Below are 23,598 nucleotides of genomic sequence, written 5' to 3' on the forward strand. Positions count from 1 at the left end.
TGGCGGCATACACCGCACACTTCCAAGTGAACGAGAAGACCTGAGGCTTTTAGTCTGTGTTTGTGTGTGTGCGTGTGTGTGTGTTGAAGTGCAGGACACTGTGTGAAGTGTGGTGTAAATATTTTAAGTACCTTTGTGATTAAGGCAACGAACAGCTCACTGGGTGGTTAGATCTCAGTGGACCAGACACACATACACGCATTTACACTCCCAATGTCGGCACAAAAAAATCCCAGAGGTTTTGGAAAAGTTCATAAAACATTTTACAGGCCACTGCACGCAAGATATACACACATGCATTCTCATTCAAAAACACACTGGCACATCTACAAGTACCCCATAAAAAATGTGTGTGGGTGGTTTATGTGTATGAGAGAATCTCTGAAGCCCCTGTTTACTTACAGCGTGAACGTATTCAACACATGCCCATTTTTTAAACAACAACTAAGTCTGATGCAGAACAATACAAGATCACACAAAAATCTCATTACAGCCCCCATAAAAAATAAATGAAGCTGTGTAAAGTAAAAACAAATGTGATTTTGTTGCTATAAATGTTGCTACCATAACTCCTAATTGTTGCATTAAATTAAGTAATTGCATACGAACACTAAAAAGTAATTTGTTTGAAATATGTTCTCGAAACTGTTACGATTCTTCTCCTAAAGAAGACCGAGATGTGGCTTGCAACCAGCACCACTTGCTCAAAAGAGGGGTGTGTACTGTGGCTAAAACTGGCTCTGAATAGTAAACAAAACCTAAAAATAAAGTCAAACACAGCTGCAAAATAAACAAAGAAAAACAAATGAGACGAAAATGTGGGAACTATTCGAGCAGAAAAAACAGACAGGTTTTTTTTCTTCACTGCTTTGTAAAGGTGCGACTCTCACGCAGACTGGCACAGACTCAAGGTGTTTGGTGACATTTACCGTCGACTGTGTTGCTGGAAACGATCCGAACCTTATCGGACTCCGCACGCATACTCTCTCTCTCACAGTCTGTGCCACCTTTCCTTACCGTGCAAGTGCAAATCTACACAGCAACGAACGCTTCCAAAAGCACGAAAATACACCGAGACATGGTATGCGGTTCTCGGATGAAAGTCTTTCCTCAAATTCGCATGAGAACACATCAGAAGTCCTGACAACTTTAGCTCCTGTGCACAGTTCTGCTAAGAACTTAACCTAACCCCCTCTTTCTGTTTCAAGAAAAAAACAGGAACGCTAAACTTGAAACTAAGAAACGCTCCCTGCAGAGAGGTGCCTTGATAAGACCGAACCCGTCTTTTCCAAATACATCCGAATCACAGCTCATATCAAACGGCAGATGAATCACACGCTGCCGTCTGAAGTAAACGTCCGCGGTCCGCACGCTGAGGCTCCTTCCGCCCCTCTGCGTGGGTATTTGCTTTGCCGCAATTGTACCACAACAATAACACACATCAATGGTTTATCAAAGACGCTTTGAAGCGCTTCGTTCTCCGTGATAAATGTCATTCTTCTGAGCCAGTCATCTCAGGGTCATTCTTTGAGCTTTGAAAGGCCAGGGTGTGCTAGAGGACACAGTGCACTGGCCAGCAAACTCTACGCTAAATGCGCGTCAATGACATTTAAAGAATGTCTAATTAAATTAATTGATTTATTGCTCCGTGCGTGCGGAGTTATTGTTTAGACGGCGATAAATGATTCATCGGGGATCCGTGAATTTGAAGTTCAGGACCTAATTATGTATGACTGAATTTTAAAATGTGAATTAAATAACACAGTTCGCATCATGATTAATAATTTTAATTGTAATTGCTCAGGTTAAATAAACTTTCCTTAAAGTAAAGGAATAGTTCACCAAAATATGAAAATTATTTAATGTATTATTTAATATTATTATATTTTATTATTATATAGGATATTGTTTAATATAAAGGAATAGTTCTGCATAACATGAAAATTATTTAATATAGAGTATCATTTATTGTTATTGTTATTTTATTATTGTATAGAATATTATTTCAAATAAAGGAGTAATTCACCAAAATATGAAAATTATTGAATGTATTATTTAATATTATTTATTATAATATATAAATATGATTTAAAGTCCCCCTGTGCTAGTCAATCATTTTATCCTTTAAAACTAATCTTTGACCATCAAAATGACATATTTAAATGTTTTTTTCTTTGAAAATATTTTTTCCTGCCTTAAAATAGCTTGAATGTAACTCCTCAGCTTCATTAAGTATATACGCAGATATGTGAATGTGCAAATTAGCCCCGCCTCCACTCAATCGCACTCCCAGTTCCAGATGCTGCTAAAACTGAAAGTGAAACTGAGAGCTGACATTTTAGCCTGAATCTATGCAGCATCCTTGCATATTTATGCCTCAAACTGCTGATCCACAAAGGTCAAATGAGTTGATGTGATTGGTTACATGTTTATGACGTCATTAACCGGAGCAGTTTCAAACCGCATTTTTTAAACTGTCTTTGGTAAACTGCAGTTTTATGGAGAAAATACTCAGCAATGGTTTAAAAGGATAAATTTGCACATGGTTTGTCATAAAACATTAAAAACACCACATAAACATATACATTTTCACAACAGTGGGTCTTTAATATAAAGGAATAGTTCACCAAAATATGACAATTCTTCAATTTTTTTATATATTATTTAAAAAAAAAAGACATCTGAGATGGCATCAAGGTGGGTAAATTATGAGTGAGTTTTTTTATATTTTGATAAACTATTCCTATAAAGCAAAGCCCAGAGGTGACAACAGGCAGCCTGGTTATTACATCAAAAATGACATTTTGTGAATATAATTTATGGAAAACACAAATTATTTCTTGATATTTAACTAATAAACAAATAAATGGTCTATGTATGATAGACAAATCATTCTTTCTGACCAATGCTTTCTGCCACTTACACCTGCAATACAATACTGAACATTACTCAGTAAAACTCACACATTCCAGTGGCAGATCCTTTACTATAAAGGAACAAGGCAGCTGTACACTGTATAATGAAGTGATTTCATGAAGGAAGGAGATTTGAAGAACATACCTATGACATAAGAGAGCAGGATGGCTAGCAGCACAGCGGCTGCGATAGCAGATACGGCGGCGCATTTCCAGCTGCAGTACTTGGAGGGTTTCTTCAGCTTGAAGGAGCTCCTGGAGAAGGTGTTTCTGGGTAGAAGCCGGGGCGGGGGAGAGTAGACGGTACCGCTGGTCAGGGGATAACCTGGCGATGAGCTGCTAAATAGAGGAGTGCTCCCAGACGGTGTCTTAAAGAGAAAGTGCCTACAAGAGAAAAAGAGACCAAGTCATCAACCAAACTAATGTTTGCAGCACTTTTGAATTTAAAGGAACATTTTACAAAAAAAAAAAAGATTGTGTTGTTGTTTAGCCACCATCATGTCCTTGCAAACCTGTAAACTTCAAAAGGAGAAATACTAAAGAATACCGAGATTGAGGTTGCCTAATATTTTTTTTGTGTGAACTATCTTTGCCTTAGCTTTTAAACTGAAGTGATAGTGGCAACAGGAATCCTTATTCATTTCCGCCCCCTAAATGTTCTGCAAATAATCAGTATGCCTTTGGCTCTACTTGGCTTCAATAAATCTCATAAAAATCTATGCTTTAATGATCTGAATGACTAAAAAAGTCTGTTCGGGTTTGTTTAATGGCTAACTCTAGCTAGTCGGCTATTTGTTTCGTTCACATTTTCGTATTAACTACACACCAGTAACTCATGTCTTTCATTTGCTTCTGACCGCGCTGCAGTGTTTCTAACTAACAGGAGTTCAATTTGCACAATAATGGCTTTAAATGAGCCTCATTTAACACAAAGCCGGTCATTTAAAAAGCGCTAGACATTAGACTACTGCTTTGTGTTCCACCAGTGACGACTGAATGCATCATAAAGACAACTCTGATCGAGTGGTCAGCAGACAGAATTGATTTTTTTGTTGCCATTAAAACTCTGTGCTTGGTAACACTCAGCAGGATGCTGAATACCAGAGCTCTGAGCACGCTGAGCCACAATAACCTTCTATACAATCAAATAACTTTAGATGATCAGCATAACATGGAAATAACATACAGTAAGAGAAAAGCAGTTAGTTAAACTTTTGTGTCTTCATACAGTATGTGTGCATGTGTGGAGTGCTCTGTTATTGCTGTGATGCCAGATCTGGTTGCCGTGGCGCACAGTCAAGGGTGGGCCGGAGGGGAGCGAGGGAGGGGTTTTTGTATGTATGTGTGTGTGTTTTTGGAAGAAGGCAGATGGAACGGGGATGAAAGCAGACGACAGTTAACCAGGCAAGCTTTGATGAGCGCTAGGTCTGGCTCAGACTGAGGTCCGATGCTAAACCAGCCTTAGATCTTTGTCCATGTGTCTTGTTCAGGACAGGAGGTCCAGCTTGACACCAACAGGCCTCTCTGTCACCCCCCTGCTATGCATCCAAACAGCTCCCTGCTGCCCACAGCCAGAACCACTCGTGAGCACTGGCCAGCACGTCAGCCTTTCCACAGATCCACAGCTCCTCCAGCTACCTTACAGATCTTATAACACGTATATAGCTCATAATCACAGCTTTACTTGAGCGAGGATTTCCCTGGGGTTGCGAAATTTGAGAGAGGGGCATAGAGGCCCGCACAGAGAATATTTATAAAACATAACATAACATATAACAACATAACGCAACGCAACGTAACAGAACAGAAGCCCTTCATTGTCATTGTGGAAGCACAATTCAGTGCATTATAAAATTACAGTAAACCTTCCACTTGTTTAGAGCTAAAATTGGCAGTATAAAAATACTAGGTACAAGCTACAAATATCAAACACAAGAAAAAAATACAAATTGCAAATACCAGTGTAAGCAGAAGTACAGAAGGTAATAAGTATGATGTATACAGTATAAATAAACAGTAAATTATGTATGTTAATTATAACGTAAAGGTGCAGTGAAAATTCAGTTAAAATAACACTTATTATAATATTAGATATTAATATAATATAAAAATTAAGCTATACATTTTGCATGTATTTATCAGTTCTATATATTACGTCTAACGTAAAGTCACTGTTTTAAAGTCTATTACATAGACGTAGGCTATAGCAAAACAACTTCTTCACTTCAAATACCAAATTTGTGATATAATGGTTACACCGTGTCTACACCGGACGTGACGCAAATGATAAAAGACAGTAGAATGCAACAGAACTCATTATCATTTAAAATTTTGTCCACAATGGATACGGTGCGACGCAACATGAAAAACCCATTAACAACAAGCCGTAGTCGTGTCACGGCGGTCGCGTCCGATGTAGACACGGTGTTAAAAAAGTCTAGGCTAATTTTACATGCAAGCAAATCAAAAACAATCTTTTTGTTTTTAACAGCCTTAACAGCCTGTGATCAGAATATTCTTTCAGTGTATGTAAAACATCTACTATTTGTCAGCGTTCTCTAAGCTCTAACGTAGTAACAGGTTGTCAATGGCACAGTCAGGTTCCTACAGCACACACATGTGGGCCGCATTCAGAGCGGACAAAGCATCCAAGTTTAAACTGCGTTTTTATGCACAAGCTGGGTAGAGAGAAAAATCTGTCATTCTCTCCTCTGCTGCCTTTACTGTGTGTGGCCTTGCACTAACAGTGCAATCTCTAACTGTGCAGTCATGGTCCGTCTCGGTGGTGGACATGCTCCGACTCAAGGTTACTCAAGACTTTACAGTTCATTTAAAACATGCAGGCAATCTGTATTCAACTGCAGCTTCATAACACACAGCATAGAATTTGAAATGAAACCAGCCTCCATAGCAGAGGCTTCACGTGTCTTAACAATAGCATACGAGAAGTCTCTCCAAAAAATAAATAATGCAGTCAAAAATATATATTTCAAGACCAGAAAATATCCCAGAACGCCTTTGAAGACGAGCCATTACTTAATCATAAGCTTTGACGGACGTGTTAGATAAATCAACTTAAGAGAAGCGTTAAAGCCAGACATTGGGGGCCATGTGAATAATCGACCCTCCGGGCTAAATTACGTTAGACTGCTGCGGAAGGAGAGAAGAGGAGGGATGTGTGAAAGGGAGAGTAAGGGAGAAGTAAGCGGCCAATAAAAGCATTAGAGTTGTAACATGTTGATACAGTGACCCGCAGTCATTAACCCCTGCGCAACAGCTACAAGGTAATGAAAACAACACTTAGGTTTAGCTCACACACACACATATACTGATTAATGAGCTAATGAGCACACATACAAAGAAAGAAAGAAAGAGAGAGAGAGAGAGAGAGAGAGAGAGAGAGAGAGAGAGAGAGAGAGAGAGAGACCGGACCCTGTGGCAATCACGCGTCTGACATCATCCCCTTAAGAGTCTGACGGAGTCTGACGGACTCTAACTGCAAAATGGCAAGGACCAGCTAAACTAATTGATATCCAGTGTTATTCTTGTTTAGTGCAACTTTGTGTTCTTTACATTGAGGTTTTAAGGGTATGGGGTGTAAAGTAAATATACAGGAATTGAAACAGACAGACAATTTTGTAACAATGTGGATCTGTGCATGAGACTGGAATTGACTGCGCCACATCAGGCATCAGAAAGTGGATCCACGGTGAGTGGAGTCTCGCTTTAACTGTCGTTTAAACACGACCTTGTGCAATTGTTTATGGCTGTTGGTTAAAAGATGACCTCACAGCAGATCAGAAACACTGATCAGACCCTATGGTAAGAGTGATCAATTAAGTCTCAAAAGTGCAAGTCTGCACATGCTTTAAAGCCGTGGTCAACAACCTTTTTGAACCCATGATCCCCGACCTCGGAACTGTTGAAAGGCAAGATCTAACACTCAAAAAGTTGAAAATAAAAACAGCCCAGATTGAACCTTCAGCTTGAGGCCATTTATTTAGCCTATAATTGTGGGTCTATTTGAATTACCTTCCACTTTTCAGATGCAACCAAGCAACTCTGTAACATGTAGAGTTGCCACTTTCAGTGTGCCAAAATGAGGTGAAAAACACCAATTCAAACACCAGCTCAAGGACTTTAATTCACACATGACAGCTTGACATTAAAACGAGGTTAAGAATTAGTTTAACAAGACCCTAATTATATAGGTATTTGCTGTATAAAGACTTGTTATTTATGATGCATTTATTTGGTTTACTTTTATTAAGTAAATACAATATATAGATGGAAATGTTATAAATAGGCTCTAATAATAACAATAACAACATCAATCATTCATTTTAAATCTTTTATCTATTTACTTTTACCCGTCTAATAATGTCTTGGTAATAATTATCGGTTTCACAAAATAGCCAAAGGTCTAACAATGTAGTATGGAATGGGTTATTATATTAGGCTAATTGAAAACATAAATAGGATGTCAGCAGGGACGTCATCTCCCACATGAGATAGTACTGAAAACTGCAGTTTACCACCACTGACAGACCTGCGGATCATTCCCAATTACAACTTTGTGAAGAGACTGTTGCGCTCATAGGCGTAATTGGCGGGTGGGACATGTGCCCACCACTTTTTAGAAGAAATTAAGAAATGCTTGAGGAAGGTGTGTACTGTTTAGAGGCCATTAACATGTAAAACCCCTGGAAAATTCAGGATGCCCTGCTTTCTCACCATCTCCCGTTGCTCACGCACGTAAGTTATATTATGTTGTTGATTTGAAATCGTCTATAAGACGACTCAAAAATGTGCTCCAACATGCACCAACAAAAACGAGAATTTGTAACTATTTTACAAACTATTTGTAAGATCTTATTTGTACGTTTTAGTACGATTTTCTTTGAGCCAAGTGACGTTATGTTTAGAGGTCGGGTTAGAGGAGGGGACTCAGTATAGGCTTTTTTCTAATAGGTTTCAGCGGCAACAACATAAAAAATGTTATGTGGCCCAAACCTAACTTACGGCAGACCTCCGCAAATAACTGTTGAGTAGTTTTAATTTAATTTAATACAATTAATATAAAATAAAATATTTATATAAATTAATATTAAAGTAAATTACATCTAAAATTGATTGTAATATTACTACCCACTAGCCAGACCGATAACCAAACACAGACCGGAAGTTAATTTCTGGCCAGGCGAGTGCGTTTGATGAAATCGTCTGTAATCGTTTTTGAATGAATTACACCGTACGAACTCATACAAATGAGCAAATCTCGCAAAATACTTAAGAATTCCCGGAATTCCAGGTTGAACGCACATACATGCATCATTAAGTAATCCAAATAACTCTAGTGGGTTTATAAACATCTTATGATGGAAGAAAAGGTTTGTAAGACTAACATTTTAAACTTTTTTAGAGAAAGAATATGATTCAAAAGCTTGTTGATCACTGAGCATTAAATTCATTTTAAATTTCCCCGTGGACGCAAATGGTTTGAAACCCCGCCTAAAACTTTTCCTCATGCCTGGTGTTTGCACATTTTTACTGTAAAGAAACGAATTTGGCGACTCGTGTTAGCAAATAAACCGCAGCGTGCCAATCACAGGATGCACACCCTACTGGGACATCTCACCAGCCAACAATCCACACCAAGCAGCGCAAACAGAGCACGACCGTGAAACACGGCAATAAGCGAAAAAGAGACAAAGCCGCAAAAAATCTCACTTTCACAGTAAACACCTTTTCTCCGCTCCTGTGGGAGAAGCAGATGGGGCCAGAGCAATTAACAAGCAAACAAGAGATTTACCAGAATGAAAACAAAAACAAGCATCTCACAAGGTATATTAGTATTCCACACAACAGTCCAAAAAGTCCAAAATGTTTAGCTTAATTGGAATTCAAAATCGGTCACAACGCTTTCGGTTTGGTGTTGAACATCATTTACAAGGTTAAAGTGCTTTGTGGTTTGCATGTAATGACTAAAACCCACTGTCTCTTCATAGATGTGAGCCTATTGTTTACCGGCACAAAATCAAAAGATAAATATCTTCGGGAAGCCTAGCCAACCAGAAGTAGTTTAATGCTGGAATCCATTGAAAGGGGCTACTGAAAACTTTCCCTCTCACACACACACACAGACACAAAAGCGGGTCATTCATCTACTGTCTCCACAATATAAGACGCCAGATGCAACAGTGCCCGTCAAAAACGTCCAACAGAGAGGCTGTCCACTGTATTCTCATCCGTCTCCATCTAGTAAAGTGTGTCTAGATAAGAGCTATTTCATCCACTTAAGGAAATAATGTCGCACAACACGTCTCCATTTTGTTCCTTCTGGGAATTGAAGTGTCCACACTTCGGACATCGAGGGCAAAAAACGAAGTCTTATCGAAAATTCATTTAGAATACTGTACATAACCCCACTGCACAGTCTACGCCGCTCAGAGACCTAATGTAAATTACTGCTCCCATGGTATTAATACATGCTCAGAGATATTAAAGCCTGCTTTGTGCATTATGGAGCATTAAGGCTGGCGGAGGACAAAAACAATTGATAGCACAGGATCTGAGCAGGAAAGTTGAGTTTTTTCCCCTGTAATTTCCTACACAAGTTAGAGGCCTGTTAAGGGAATGACAAGTCATGTGCGGAACAAGGGAAAGAAATGACATCGGCGTTTCAAACAAGCCCGGGGGGAGAACGACAGAACGGATAAAGCAAAGAAAAAGACAGCGGCAGACACACAACCTCTTCCCTGACGCTTAATAGAGCATCTTCTCCCATTTCCGTCCACTAAGATGGAGCATGCCGTCATTAGCTCCAGCTCAGGGGGGCACTGCAGGAGTTTTAGCCCAAGCAAACCACCTCTAATTGGGCTCTGTCTCTGTGGCAGGGCCGTTTTTTTCTGGATAAACACTCGTTTCTTCAGCACCAGGGTGAAAATGTAAGGCTGAGGAGCAGAGGAGAGTTCTCAGAGCTTAAGAGTTCTATCCTTTGATACTGTCCTATTAACGCACTCGCAAACATACTCACACGAGAGCAAAGGCGTAGTCGCCGAGGTTTGGACAGTGACATGATGCTCCAGAGGAAAACGGTAATATTCGTATGCTATTTCGAGATAATACAGTTAAAATCTTGCATATTCAATTCAATTTTATTTATATAGCACTTTTCACAATGTGCATTGTTCCAAAGCAGCTTTACAGGAGAAAATAAGAAAAACTTTATAAGTGATTAAATCAGTCAATACGATACTTAATGGGTAACCAGTGAAGGGTTGATAACGTTGGGGTTATGTGATGGTATTTTCTGGACCTGGTTAGAACTCTGGCAGCTGCATTCTGAACTAACTGTAGTTATTTATTGATGATGCAGGACAACCACTAAGCAGTGCATTAAAGTAGTCAAGTCTTGAGGTCACAAATGCATGAAGAAGTTTCTCTGCGTCAGCAACACATGTAATATTTCATAATTTGGCAACATTTCTAAGGTGGAAGAAGGCTGTTTTTGTGACATTTGAGATGTGATTTTTAAATGACAGGTTGCTGTCTAATATAACGCCTAAGCCTTTAACTGTATTTGTTGGAGTAACAGTGCAGCCTTCAATTTGCAGGTTATAATCCGAAATATTCTGCTCACGTGTCTTTGGTCCGATAAGTAATATTTCTGTTTTATTAGAATTTAAAAGAAGGAAATTACAAGTCATCCAATGTTTTATATTTTCTATGCACTCAGCCAATTTGGATAGCTGGAAGGAATCATCTGGTCTTGATGAGATATATAGCTGAGTATCATCTGCATAACAGTGGAAGCTAATTCCATGTTTTCTGATCATGTTTCCAAGAGGCAGCATGTATATGGAGAATAGCAAGGGTCCTAAAACCGATCCCTGAGGTAATCCATAATTTACTTCCTTTAGTTTTGATGATTCCCCATTTAAATGGACAAATTGATATCTGTTTGATAAGTAAGATCTGAACCATTGTAGTGCCTGTCCTACTGATCATATCTAGATGAAGTGTTTCTTTAATCTAATTATACATCTTTAATCTAAAATGTCTAAAATGTTATCTCTTATCAAACATTTCTAATTGTTACTTTATCTGTCATTCAATTCACAGAAAAAAATTCAGCAACTTATTCATCCTACACTCAAAAAAATGAACAAGGAAGGTTGTGCACTTTACATAAAATGTTTATATTCAGTTTACTTATAATAATTGTATTTGTTGACTTGAAATGTTTTTTTCTATTAAGGTCCACGTAATTATGTCTCAACTTGACTCTACAAAATCTTAACGCGTTGTCTAAACACAAACCATTTATGTTAAGTAAAAAAATCTTACATCCAGAGGGTGGCAGTATAGTGCGACGCCAACTGCCACGAAACCCCAAAGAAGAAGAAAAGCAAGACGCGCAATGATATTTGACTCTGCACACCTGCATGATCCCCTGCAAAGCTTTTCCTCGATTGGATTTGACAGAAGGACGTCTTATATTTTTTACAGCTGGTAAAGGTAGGTGGATATTTGTTTTTCCTCCAGTACCGATCTTTTTTATTAGTAAGTTTTAGAGAGTTCTAGGGTCTTAGACATGCTGAAGTAAGCATGCTAGTTTAGACACGTGGCGCAGGTTGGTCCGCTGCATATATCCATTATTTGGGCGAAAAGAAAGATAGTTAATGGATTAATGTTATCCGTCGCTACGATGGATTTCCGTTAACTGGAGCGAGTTGGATTTTTTTCCGTCCATGGCAGGGTTCCTGTCTGTCCTTAATGTTTTATATTAACTTTTCATAATTTTAAGGCTGTAAATAGGATTACATTTCTCAAATAGTGTAATATATTTCTTAATTTGAATTTGAAAAGATGAGGTGTATTCAGCCGCTAAAGGGGGCTGTGATCAAAGCCTGAAGTGGACTTAAAAGCACGTTCTTCTCTACTCTAAGGGTTCTGTTAATCACGCCGCTCCGAATCCACTCTGGGTTTTCTATTCCCGCTCACGGAAAAACTGCTCCGTGTTCACTCCGTTTTAAAAGTTATACTTGTATGTTTATTTTTTATATCATGAACGCCTGGACGCAACATTTATAATGTTTTTGAAATTATTCTACACGTCTAATCTATCTTTTCTAGATAGATTTACACAATGTCCAAATGTCTACATGAAGCGTGTAACTTCCCTTTCGTTTTTCTGACTGTAGCGTTTAAGATGTTGTAAATTTTTGACTCTACTAAAGCTTAAAAATACAATAATATGTTTGCAGATATATTTAAGAAACGTACTAATATAACATACTTGTTAATTTGAAAACAATGCTACAGTCATTCTCCGTTGAAACTGCAATACTAAGTTCAACCACTAACGTTAGGTCCATTAGACTAAAACTAAACTAAAATCTGCTGTCAAAATTGGTTAATACTTTGTTTGAAACTTTTTTTTTCCAATTTGTTGTGATACTTTCAATAAAAATTACGAAGTGTGATTATTTTATTGGTTTGTAGTTTTTCAGTTCAGATTAATTCAATTTCACAAAATCTTTATCAAATTGTTTTATTTGTTTTTGTCCTTTGCAATTTTTCAGGTCCTTAATGAAAGGTGTGTTTTGTGTTCCTGCCAAGGTGCTTTACTCACAATAGGTAAGATCTGCAACATCTACAAATGTAAATACTGTTTCTTGCGTGACCATTTCATTTATTTTTTGTTCCGAGTGTTTCTGTTTGTATCCCGTTTAGGGCTGTGTATTGGCAAGTGCCTCCCGATACGATACATATCACGATAGTATTGTATTGATATGATATGATATGTATTTCGATACGATACACATTTGCGATATATTGCAATACTTTAAATAGAAAATGTAAAAAGTAGAGCTAGAAATACAACATGCTGTGCACCAGCGGGGGTTTTCTGTAAGGATAATTGTGAAAACATCCCTTAGCTCTGCAGAGTGGCCATGATGTGCGATGCATGGACCTGAGGTTTGGGTTCCCAAACTGTGGATTGCGCCCCTCAAATGGGTAGCACAGGGGAATAAGGTGGCTCACTCAAGTCACTTGGCTGTTGTGGTGCATTACAGTTAAAATACTGAATATGGGCAGTATAAAACCCCTGCTTCATCAGTGCTGTAAATGTGCTGGTGTCACATCCGTGAAAGCACAATACATGTCATTGTTACTTTTCTTAATAAACTTTTTGCCAAGTGACTTGTGTCCTGACTTGCGAAGCCTACAAACAGCATTATTTTATGTAACTCATTACTCCATTACTTATTTTGAAAACCAGAGCACACCCACACATCAGCTCTGAGAGCTCCAAGCCGCCTTATATTTTTCGCCATGCTCACTTCCACTTACTTTTGGCCGTATGTATATGACATGATTTAAAAAAATATATCGATAGAGGTATCGCTATCAATACACTATCAAAAAAACAAATATTGCGATAGTTACATGTATCGATATTTTTGCACAGCCCTAATCCCGTTTACTTTTATTTATCAGTAGCAATTGATTTCAGTTCATCAGTTTTTAACAGATTATATAAATGTTTTAAAAATTATTAGTATTTTAAAATATTTAAAGTCATATGATATGCTTTTTGTAAAACTCTTCTAAAAATTATATAAATATTTTTTTTGCAAGTCAAGTTTCTTTTAACTGAAATCACTGTTTGGGGGGGGGTTGGTGATGTGTGTGCTTTTTACAGATATTGAATGTGGCAGTGTAAAGGTTGAGGTTCAAAGACCTCTACTAGATGTCAGTTACTAAAACATAGGTTAAAACATCCTCAATATGGGCGTAGGCACCCATATCCTTGCACATATACTAGTTGTCCATGTACATTCAAGTCATGGAATGCACTTACATCACACCTCTTTAGAGTCCATAATTTCCATTTCACATAATTATAGAAGTGTAATAGGTTTGTAGTATATATGTTGATGCTGCTTTTTTCTATTTAGAATGAAACTGTTGAAAAGAAGAGGGAGTTCCTCCTCATGGCACTTTGTATCCATCTAAATGAAGATCCGAGCAGTCTCTTCAAAGACTATCTGGTAGGTTTTAATAACAATCACTGCAGCAATAATGGTATCCTAGGGCTTTTAGGAATGGCAATTTTGGTCTCGACCAAAATCACATTTCTGATCATTTAATCTTAAAAATTGAAAATTATAAACTTATAAAAGTCGAATTTATGGCATCAGATCATACAGGTGTACTAATAAAGTGGCCAGTGATTGTACAAATTGTGAGGAATCAGTTTGTACCTAAAGTTAGTAATGAAGCACTATTTTAAATAATTTACGGAGAAAACTGCAATGCAAATGAGCTCTTTGGAATTATGTAATTGGCTGGTGATTTCATTGTTGTCCTTTTTTGTGTGTGGAAAGGATTCAGATGGCTGTGCTGCCCATAGGGACCTTGAACAAGTTGTCTTTGGCATCTACAGCATTAATGCTGAGGAAGGTGATGCCACCACCATTCCAGTTGATGTTGGAATAGTGGTTGAGGGTGTTGAAGTGCTTCACGACTTGGGAGACATCGCTTCTGCATGTGCACTCTTAATGGGTGTCATATATGCAATGAACCTCAGTTATCCTCAAGAACTGAAAATATTCTTTGAGGTGCTTCAGAAAATCTTCCTCCAGCTGGATGCTACGAGACTCTCAACCAAGGTACAGATGCTTAAAAACAAACTGTATGAGTGAACCAACATTGAGCGTGTGGCGTTTAACATGAAGGCCTTTGCACTTGAAACCATTAAATTGAAAAACACTTTAAAGTTTATATACCTTTTTTCTTTTCTTTTTTTTGTGTGACGCACCACTGTTCTGGGTGACATGTTTCTTTGTAAAGTGTGTCCAGAGTTTTTTTTTCTTTTTTCTACAGCATTAATGCTGAGGGAGGAGATGCCACCACCAATCCAGTTGATGTTGGAATAGTGTTTTTTTGTGTAATACGCACCACTGTTCTGGTGACATGTTTCTTTGTCATGTAAAGCGTGTACAGATGCTTAAAAACAAACCGTATGAGTGAACCAACATTGAGCACTTAAAAGTTTGTGGCGTTTAACATAAAGGCCTGCTTTGCACTTGAAAACATTTGAAAATTTGAAATATAATATGAAATATTATACCTTTTTTTGCACCAGTGTTCTGTGTGACATGCATGTAAAGCGTGTCCAGAGTTTTTATTTTAAGGTTAAGATAACCCTCTTTAAATGCTGTCACTCATTGGTATGTTTAAATGTGTGTTTTTCTGTTTTGTAAAACAGAATTTGTTTTCTTGTGTTGGTGAATAAAGGAACTAACAAATGTTGAGTTGAGTTTAATGAAGTAATTTGTGTGGAACCTGTTGACAAACTAGATTTAATTTAACCTAGCTAGTAAAAATTAAAGTAAGTGAAGGCATTTTATTTTGATTAATTAAGCTTGAATTGAATGTTTTGTTGTAAAATCATTAGTTTATATTGAATAGACAAATATGTAATATGCAGCTTCTAAGTAAATTTTGTTAGTCCATATAACATAACTGACTTTAGTAAGTTAAACTCAAACGTCTCTTGTTGAGTAAAAATTAGTGATAATAGTTGGCTTGAGTCAAAAATATTATTTCTTCCTAAAACAACCCCATTAAGTTAGATAACCTTGAAATATTTGTTTTCAACTTTCATAATTATATTTTGTGGAACCTGTTGACAAAATTTTTTTAATTAAAGTCAAGGTTTCATTTTTTTGAGTGAGAGGAATAAAATGCAAGGAGACAATATGCATAGACTGACAAGATAAAAGTTTAAAAGTATGGATCTTACAAACTTGTTCCATTTTTCTGTATTGTATCAGTCACTCTGTTGTTGCTTTTACATTCTAAGTTCTACCAGAAAGACTCGGAAGGCAAGATTATGTGACAATGAACATTTATTTAGACAACTAGTCAGTGACAATGTCGAAACTGGTGAAGTATATAGTTCTTTGGCATAGGCCCCGTCCATAGCCTGCATCCAGAGGGTCAAGAATTCCTGCACTTCCTGCCTGATGATGAAGGCAGGCGCGCAGCCAACCCCCTTTGTGTTAATAGACGGGGGCCAACCTGGTGGTGGTGGGGGGAATGGGGGTAAAATCCAGAGGCTTCAAATGCGAACACAAACAGAGAGTAAGTGGCGATCTTATATACTACAAGTGTTGGATGATGATTGGTTAGATGTTAATTGTATAGGTCTATACGTAGTAGGTGACTTGATATTGAGTCTTCCCGGCAGAACTTGCGCTGAAGCTTACATTTCATTTCTCCAATGACCAATTTTTTCACAACTCTTATGCATCTTTGGATTTTTGGAGGTTTGTTTCTGTTGAAATTGAACACACACTGGACTGGAACTTTTTTATTGGATTTGTCTTATAATACATGATTGTTGATGGAGTTGTCTTGTCTTGATGTTCTGTAGTTTTATCCGTGACTTTGTTGTTGTTTATATTTTGTTAAGGGTTTTAACGTTGTACAGCACATTGCTCAGTGTTAGTTGTGTTTAATAGTGCTTTATAAATAAATTGAAATGCCACAATACATGCAGAAATTCTGATTAAAGGCAAAAATTGAGTGGTCTATTAATTTTCCACAGATGTATATAAAATATATACAATATATAAATTAATTATAGGCTATATAGCCTACAAAATCACAAATATTAAATATATAGTTCCTTTAAATGCAGGTAGCCACTTTATATTTTATTCATAATTTCATATGGCTTGACGTTTTTTTTCTTCCAAATAGATAGCTTCACTACTTCCAATTATAGGCGCACACACACACATCCAAATAGCCAAAGGACAGAGAGACACATCAAATAGTAGGTCAAATCACCTCACCAACCAACTCCCCACTATAAAAAACAGAAGAAAATATGGCAGAGCTAAGAGCACCTCTAAATTGCCTCTGTAAATACCCGACAGTATTAATGGACAAAACGGTGAGAGAAGTGCTGGCTTTGCACTTTACGACAGACAGGACTGTCTTACAGACAAGGCAATATGAGGTAGAGGGTGTTTGAGGTCACGTCCATATGCCCTGACAGAAGTCATTATAATCTGCAAGCCAAGGGCGGAGCTTTGAAGTATCAGGGGATTGTGGGTAGTCCGTCCAACATCTGGAGGCAGCTTGATATGTTTGAAGAATGTGAGAGTGTGTGTTCGTGTGGGAGTTTGTGTGGAATATTTAACCTTAGGTCCATCAAAAATGGATGCGGTGATGAACTAGGATGCAGCTGCATGGTGGGGTAAAAATTCCATTCGTAACTCCTCCAAATTCCTGCCTGCCATCCCACCTGGGTCCCCCCAGCCCCAGACTCCCAACCGCTGAGATACTTCATCTCATGTGACAGCTGTGCATTCCTCACTTTCTGTGACTCTCAACCAATCTGTCACCATATGGCCTTGTTCTCCTCTCCCTGCTAGCGCTCTAGAATTCAAAGCAGAACTTCTCGTATCCCGTACACGCTGTTGCAGCCCTGCTTTGCATGCGTGCCACTGCATGACCTATTTTTCAGTCGGTGCTCGCTTCGTCTGAAAGTGAGTGTCAATTTTTTTCTAGGAGAGAGAGTATCTGTGTGGAGTCAAATGACGACTGGTGGTGATGGACATGGTGTGTGTGTGAATGTGCATTTATATCCGCGTGGTTGCTTGTGAATTCTGCGGCGCGTATGTGCGTGCCAACGCGGTGTTGGACACACAGTGTGCTGTTGGGTGGAGTACTGAAGGAACTGGGTTGTGGTGTAGGTTCACCTGGTGAATAAAACATCTGAACGAAAGGGGGATGGGAACGAAGACGGACACAAATAGAGTGTGTGTCTCATAAATAGTACATATGGCATTAGAGAGGAGTGTACTTGAGTCAAGGGGAGAAACCCTCAAGCCCTGCAAAAGAAATACACTACACGAACACAACAGACAACAATAAAAATACAACCCACGGAGACGCAGCAGAAACATCTCAGTGTGACAGAATTCAGTGTGTGTGTGTGACGGGGTGTGACTAAGTGTTCTGAGAGGGTCTCTGTAGGCCGGGTCTCTGGGTGGATGCGTGATATAGGGATTGTGTCTTTTGTGTTTGAGACCGGGGTCTAATCATGCATGCAAACATCCCAAAAAAAGGCTCATTTATTAAATACCAAGAATAATTTACAAACTCGAATGTGCATTGTGCAAGTTATACCACTTAGAAAATACATTTTGCAAGCACAATTGTTTCTTAATACAAAAAGGGAGTTTTTTGAGTGTTCATTTTCATTTCGGTCTTCCCTTTTCGTGCATTTATTTTAAAATAATTGTATTTAAAAAAATGTTATGTGCTCCTAAAAGATAATAATACAATTATCTATAGAACAATCCTACTTAGTTTTATATCATTTTGATTATATTATAATTCTAGATTATTAAGTAAATTGTATTAAAAAGTGTAATGCACAATATATTGTATAATATTGTGTAATTGTATAATATTTTACATTTTTTTAAATAATTTTAAATCAGTAGACACACAATACAAACTATTGGTTGTTTTGAATCGCTGAATCGTGTCTGAATCTCAACACATAAAATGCACCACATAAAAAAACGCAAACAGCCGGGCAATACTTTGAGCAATGCTATCAGACAGGCTATTTATAAACTAACCGTGTCTCCAGCGGGACACTGCTGTTAAGAGCCCAACTGTCCTGGAGCTGAACGGATTCAGGAGTGGAGGGTCCATCCGCGGGGGCCGCAGCGGGTGCGTGGCTTTGGGGGTTCCTGCGGCTGGCCTGGGTGCTGCGGTTGAGGGAATTAGCCAACGACTGGTGGTGGTGGTTGTGTGGTGGGGGCAGAGGAGGTCGAAGCGAGGCATGACTGTGATGACTGGATGCACCTGAAGGTAAAAGAAGAAATAGCAACACTTGTGACATACTGTTTGTAAAATCTTTAATTCAATCCTTTAATCAAAGCAGTTCAGTACAGAAATCGCGCATGAAAGCTTTGGATTTGAGTACTGAATGCTAAAATGCAAGACATTTCAAAACAGAGCGAGGGATTGATTATGGATAATAATATCTAAGTAGACACAAAAGGAAGATGTTGATCAAATCTATTGCTAGGAGGAGAAATAAAACCTGTTTGGATTTTTATTAGGCTGAATTCTCTGCACTGGAATGAAAGCAAACAATAAAGTAAAACCAAACATTGTCTCTTCTTCCAGCTCCTGACATGTTTAATAAACTTAAACATCAATTGAACATTTAGAATTTAATACAGTAAAATACATAATTGACAATAGAGTGAAACATAATTGTATTACATGCACTGAAATATAAAGAATATTTGAAAGAGACAGGAGATCAATATAAGCAACATAATAAATAAAACAAATTTTGAACATTCTAGAATAATACTCAATGTACTAATGCATCACTTTGTTGCATTAGCCGAAAGACAAATTTATCATCATTTAGAAAAATTCAATATGAAGAAAAATTATTTGTTTTGATTTAGTGTTTAGGTACGTAAGTGTTCATTTAATTTGCTTACAACAGATGGTAGTAGATTTTCATAATGCATTTTTTTATCATTTCAGTCTATTAATAACAGAGACATTCAATATATCACACAACAATAAAAAAATAAATACTTGTCCCATCCCAACAACACATAAACAAACACTATATTCAGTTTAACATATATACCAATAGTCTTGAATGTTTACACCTAAAAAAATGAAATTATCCCCACCGACTGCCTGGGTTTATTGCTGTCATATATTCCCCTTTATTTGTTTATTTCAACAGAACGGTCGGCCTTGCAAAGCTAACGCAGCAAATATGATAATACAAGTTTCACACCATCCTCCACACCTCCCGACATCGCCGCATAAGGTCAAATGGAAGCAAATTTTTCCAGGGCCCTGTGAAGAGGAAACCAAGGGATTCAAAGTGCTTTTGTGTTCCTTAAGAAGAGGTTCCGAGATGAAAGAGGATTTCAGACCAACGGGAGATCAGCTATGGTCTGAGGGCCAGGGCTGTGTAATCTCTCTACATGCAGTGTGTCAGAGCTCTAAAAACGGAGCGCAATAAACCTCGGCCGGGCACAAAGCCCTGCTCTCTCAGTTTACAGCGCCAGAGGAACTCTGGAGGAACTCTCCTGCTTTAACAATGGTCCTCAAAACACTGGATTACCGCCCAATGACATGCCCATGAAAGCCGGCCCGGCCACTTTCCACATTCTCGAACAAAAAGCAGGAGGAACTTGTGCTTTTAACGTGTTTAATGCGCTGCCATGGCCGAGGCGTCGGTCTTTGTTTTTTTCAAGGCGACCTGGCGTAGTCTGCTGAAAATTGATGCGACAGCCGCAGAAGAAGGAGGCTCTGAATGGGCTGGTGTGACAGTGGCCTTCAATGGAGAAAAGCTTTTGTGGGATTGTGTTCACATGTGAGAACAGCGCACCGGGGGCCTCAGTGTGAAGTGCTGGAATCGGAGAGGGACAATGGGCCGCCCCATTATACAGAATGCAGAGCTCGCGGTGCACAGCCAGGGAAGGGGGCTAAAGTCAGTACAGTAATGCAGAGATTACAGGAGACTACGGTTATTAGTGCCGAGTTACGTGGGAGAGCTTAAATACAAAATCTCTCACTGTAATGTGTGTATGTCTTGCCCGAACAGAAGGCGGAAATCAGGGGGTCGCTTTAAAAGCCTGTGGAAAAGATATCGATTGTTGTACGGGGTCTGTAGGAATGCCTGTGAATTTGCTGTCTGGGACTTTCTTCCACAAATACCACGGCAATTTAAAAAAAGACACGAAAATGTCTCAATGATCAGACATTTTCAATTTTGGATATATTTTGAAACCGCAAAAATATGTTGGCATGAAAAAACCTCTAAAATTAACAAGAGAAAAGAAGAAGCTGCTGATCAAACCCACACGGGGAAAGTCTCAATACAAGGTACAAATCCAAGGCATTATAAACTATAAATTTTAGGACGAGACAATGGAAAATGCAGAAAAGCTACTTTTTATGATAGCATATACATAAGAGCATTATTTCATGCTTCCCTTCAAAATTATAAAATAAACACAAGAAAAAGAATCAAAATGTAAATTTTCTCACCCAAGACATTGGGACAAAAGCAGCTATAAATACAATAAAAGTTTTACATTCGTCTAGTTTATAAATTGTGTCTGTTAAACAGTCCTGTCAGTCATACTTTATGAGCTTTAAATACAAACTCTTTCCCGACACCAGCATTTGTAAGGTCACACAGTCCGCTCTCCCGCTCCTCCGTTCTCGGCTCCCTCTCCAAAATTTCAGTTTTACAACACGAGCTTCATAATACTCGATTTACTGGGAGACGAAACAGCTGTGAAGCTATTCTATCCTCCGCCGCTGACATCCATTTATTTCCCACCATCACACTCTCTTTTCAAAAGGCTGTTTCTCTTTTTCTCCGAGCTTTCCGTTCTTCACCATTTAGCAGTGTTTATGAATAATTGAGTTTTGATTCAGCGAGAGAGCGGCGGAGGCAGACAAAATAGTCGACAAGCAACAGAAGAAAAGCAACACCATGCGGGCTCGACACAAGGCCTGTTCGTCTGCCTCAAACCCTTTCCGCTCTGCCTGCTGGTCTTTATCCTCCTCTTAAAACAAAAAAGATCTATTTACATTTAAAGCACATCAATGAAGCTGAAGATGGAAAAATAATCTTCCTGTCTGGCTACACAATTAATGAAATATGGAAATGAGGAAAAAACATGTCATATAAAAGTTGCATCTCTTGCCCCGCCCCCAAACACTGACACACTGACAAATTTTATCATGCTAGTTTTAGTTATTTTAACAGAACCACAACATTTATGTTAAGCAAATGAAATACACTTCTCAGGTCACCACAAATACACGGATAGAATGAAAAATTATTTTTAAAAAAGATAAAAGAACAGACACGCACGTGAGAAATACAGCAGTATTGGTGCTGGCAGGGTGGATGCGGGCGGAGGAACGAAGCAATATGGGCGGGACGACAGCTTTCCGTGTTTCCAGCGAATGGCAATGGTGAAATTACTGCAGCCAAGCTTTGCTAGGCTATAGGCCATGCCATGACAGGGATTAAAATAAATTGCCCAACATGAGCGGTGGGAACGGTGGAAAAACAATAGGAGTAAAAGCATAAATGTCAATTTGGAATGATAAAAGACACAATCTAAATGTGGCAGGAGGAGCCTGGAGACAGAGCGGCTGTAATTGAGCTCTGTGCTACAGAGTCGACTGTTTACAGAGAGAGAGAGAGAGAGAGAGATGAGGCGTCATGATTGGTGGGCAACCACCTTCTGTCTTTCATCTATCCACAGACTAATTCGCCACGCACCACCCGGGTTTTTTTCCTCGCTCGACAGATCTGGCTAGACAGTAGTTGACAACCAACAATATTTCAGTGGCTTCACTGAGTGGGTGTATGTGAACCTTGTCAGCGACATGTTCACAGTGTCATTCAAAGGTATGAACACAACACATTTGAACAGATAAAAATATCTAATGAAGTGATTACAGAACATATAAAAATCGTTGCGTGATTTTAGTGCACACAGACTTCAGAGCACATTTTCTTCAGAGCACATCCTTACTGAGGGTGGGCGGCATAACCAAAACCCTATATATCATTGATCACTTATATCACGGTGGTGAGATTTTTGCTGAACGTTTCACAGAAAAAAGTTTTATATAATAAATAGCCATGTGGCGAAGCCTATTTTTGAAAAATAAAACATGAATCTCACTTAAATGTATTTTCTGTCTTTATTTGGAGCATTAATCTGAAGTTTCTCCTAAAGTTCTTTGGTTTGTTTTAAAGCATAGTTTTACCATAGTCAGGGAAGTCTCATCTGAAAAGGAATTGCCACATCAGTAACGGTACAAATGAAAATTAAAATATAGTAACTATTTCATGTTCTATGACGAGCTAGCTCTTCTCCATTTGTTGGGTATTATTGCCTCTGGTTTGTACATTTTTATTCACAGAAATCCTGTTTTGGATGTTGTCTCTCAAAAACATATGTCCTTTTTTGTCCCATCCATCATTTTTTTCTCTTTTATATATACTGTCTAATTGATATATTTATTATATAATTCAATATATTGGCAATACATTCTCTGAGAATTTATATTTCAAGTTTTGACTGAAGATGTCACATATCCATAATGCTGGAATTGCCTTCTAATAAATAAACAGTTTAGCACAGTATCTGTGCAAAAAAGTGCTTCACAATATTTAACTCAAAACAAACAAAATAAAACAAGACTCTGACAGGATGAGCCACGTTCAAATCATTACAATAATTAATTTACACCCCCTTACATTAATATTACAAGTTGTGACAATGCTTGGCAACCATTAGCCAACTAAACTCCACAAACTCACGTTGTGTGTGACACCACCCCTTAAAAACAAATTCTGTCTCTGCTTAACTTACCAATGCATATCTGTTGTTCTACCAATGGCAGTTACTATTTTGTATTCTGTTTGGGACACTTGTGATGCAGAAACTAAATATCAAGCCAGAGATTGTAATGCTTCATTAGTAATAAAGTGAGGTATGGTGAGTGAAACAGAGAAAGAGAGAGGCTGCCAATATTCTAAACGCATTGTTTGGTCAGTCTCAGA

General features: G+C 38.3%; 1 protein-coding gene across 1 annotated transcript in view; it reads right to left on the reverse strand.

Annotated features, from left to right (window-relative positions):
* Positions 1-23,598, reverse strand: part of tenm2b (teneurin transmembrane protein 2b) — a 217,769-nt gene that overhangs the window by 45,773 nt on the left and 148,398 nt on the right. Inside the window, exons 5-6 of the mRNA XM_057360479.1 lie at positions 18,593-18,821; positions 3,061-3,299 (exon numbers count right to left, since the gene is read on the reverse strand). Of these exons, the coding sequence (XP_057216462.1) occupies positions 3,061-3,299; positions 18,593-18,821 (468 nt within the window). The remainder of the gene's footprint in view (positions 1-3,060; positions 3,300-18,592; positions 18,822-23,598) is intronic.

The sequence above is a fragment of the Triplophysa rosa genome, linkage group LG19 (assembly GCF_024868665.1).
Source record: "Triplophysa rosa linkage group LG19, Trosa_1v2, whole genome shotgun sequence".
NCBI lineage: Eukaryota > Metazoa > Chordata > Actinopteri > Cypriniformes > Nemacheilidae > Triplophysa > Triplophysa rosa.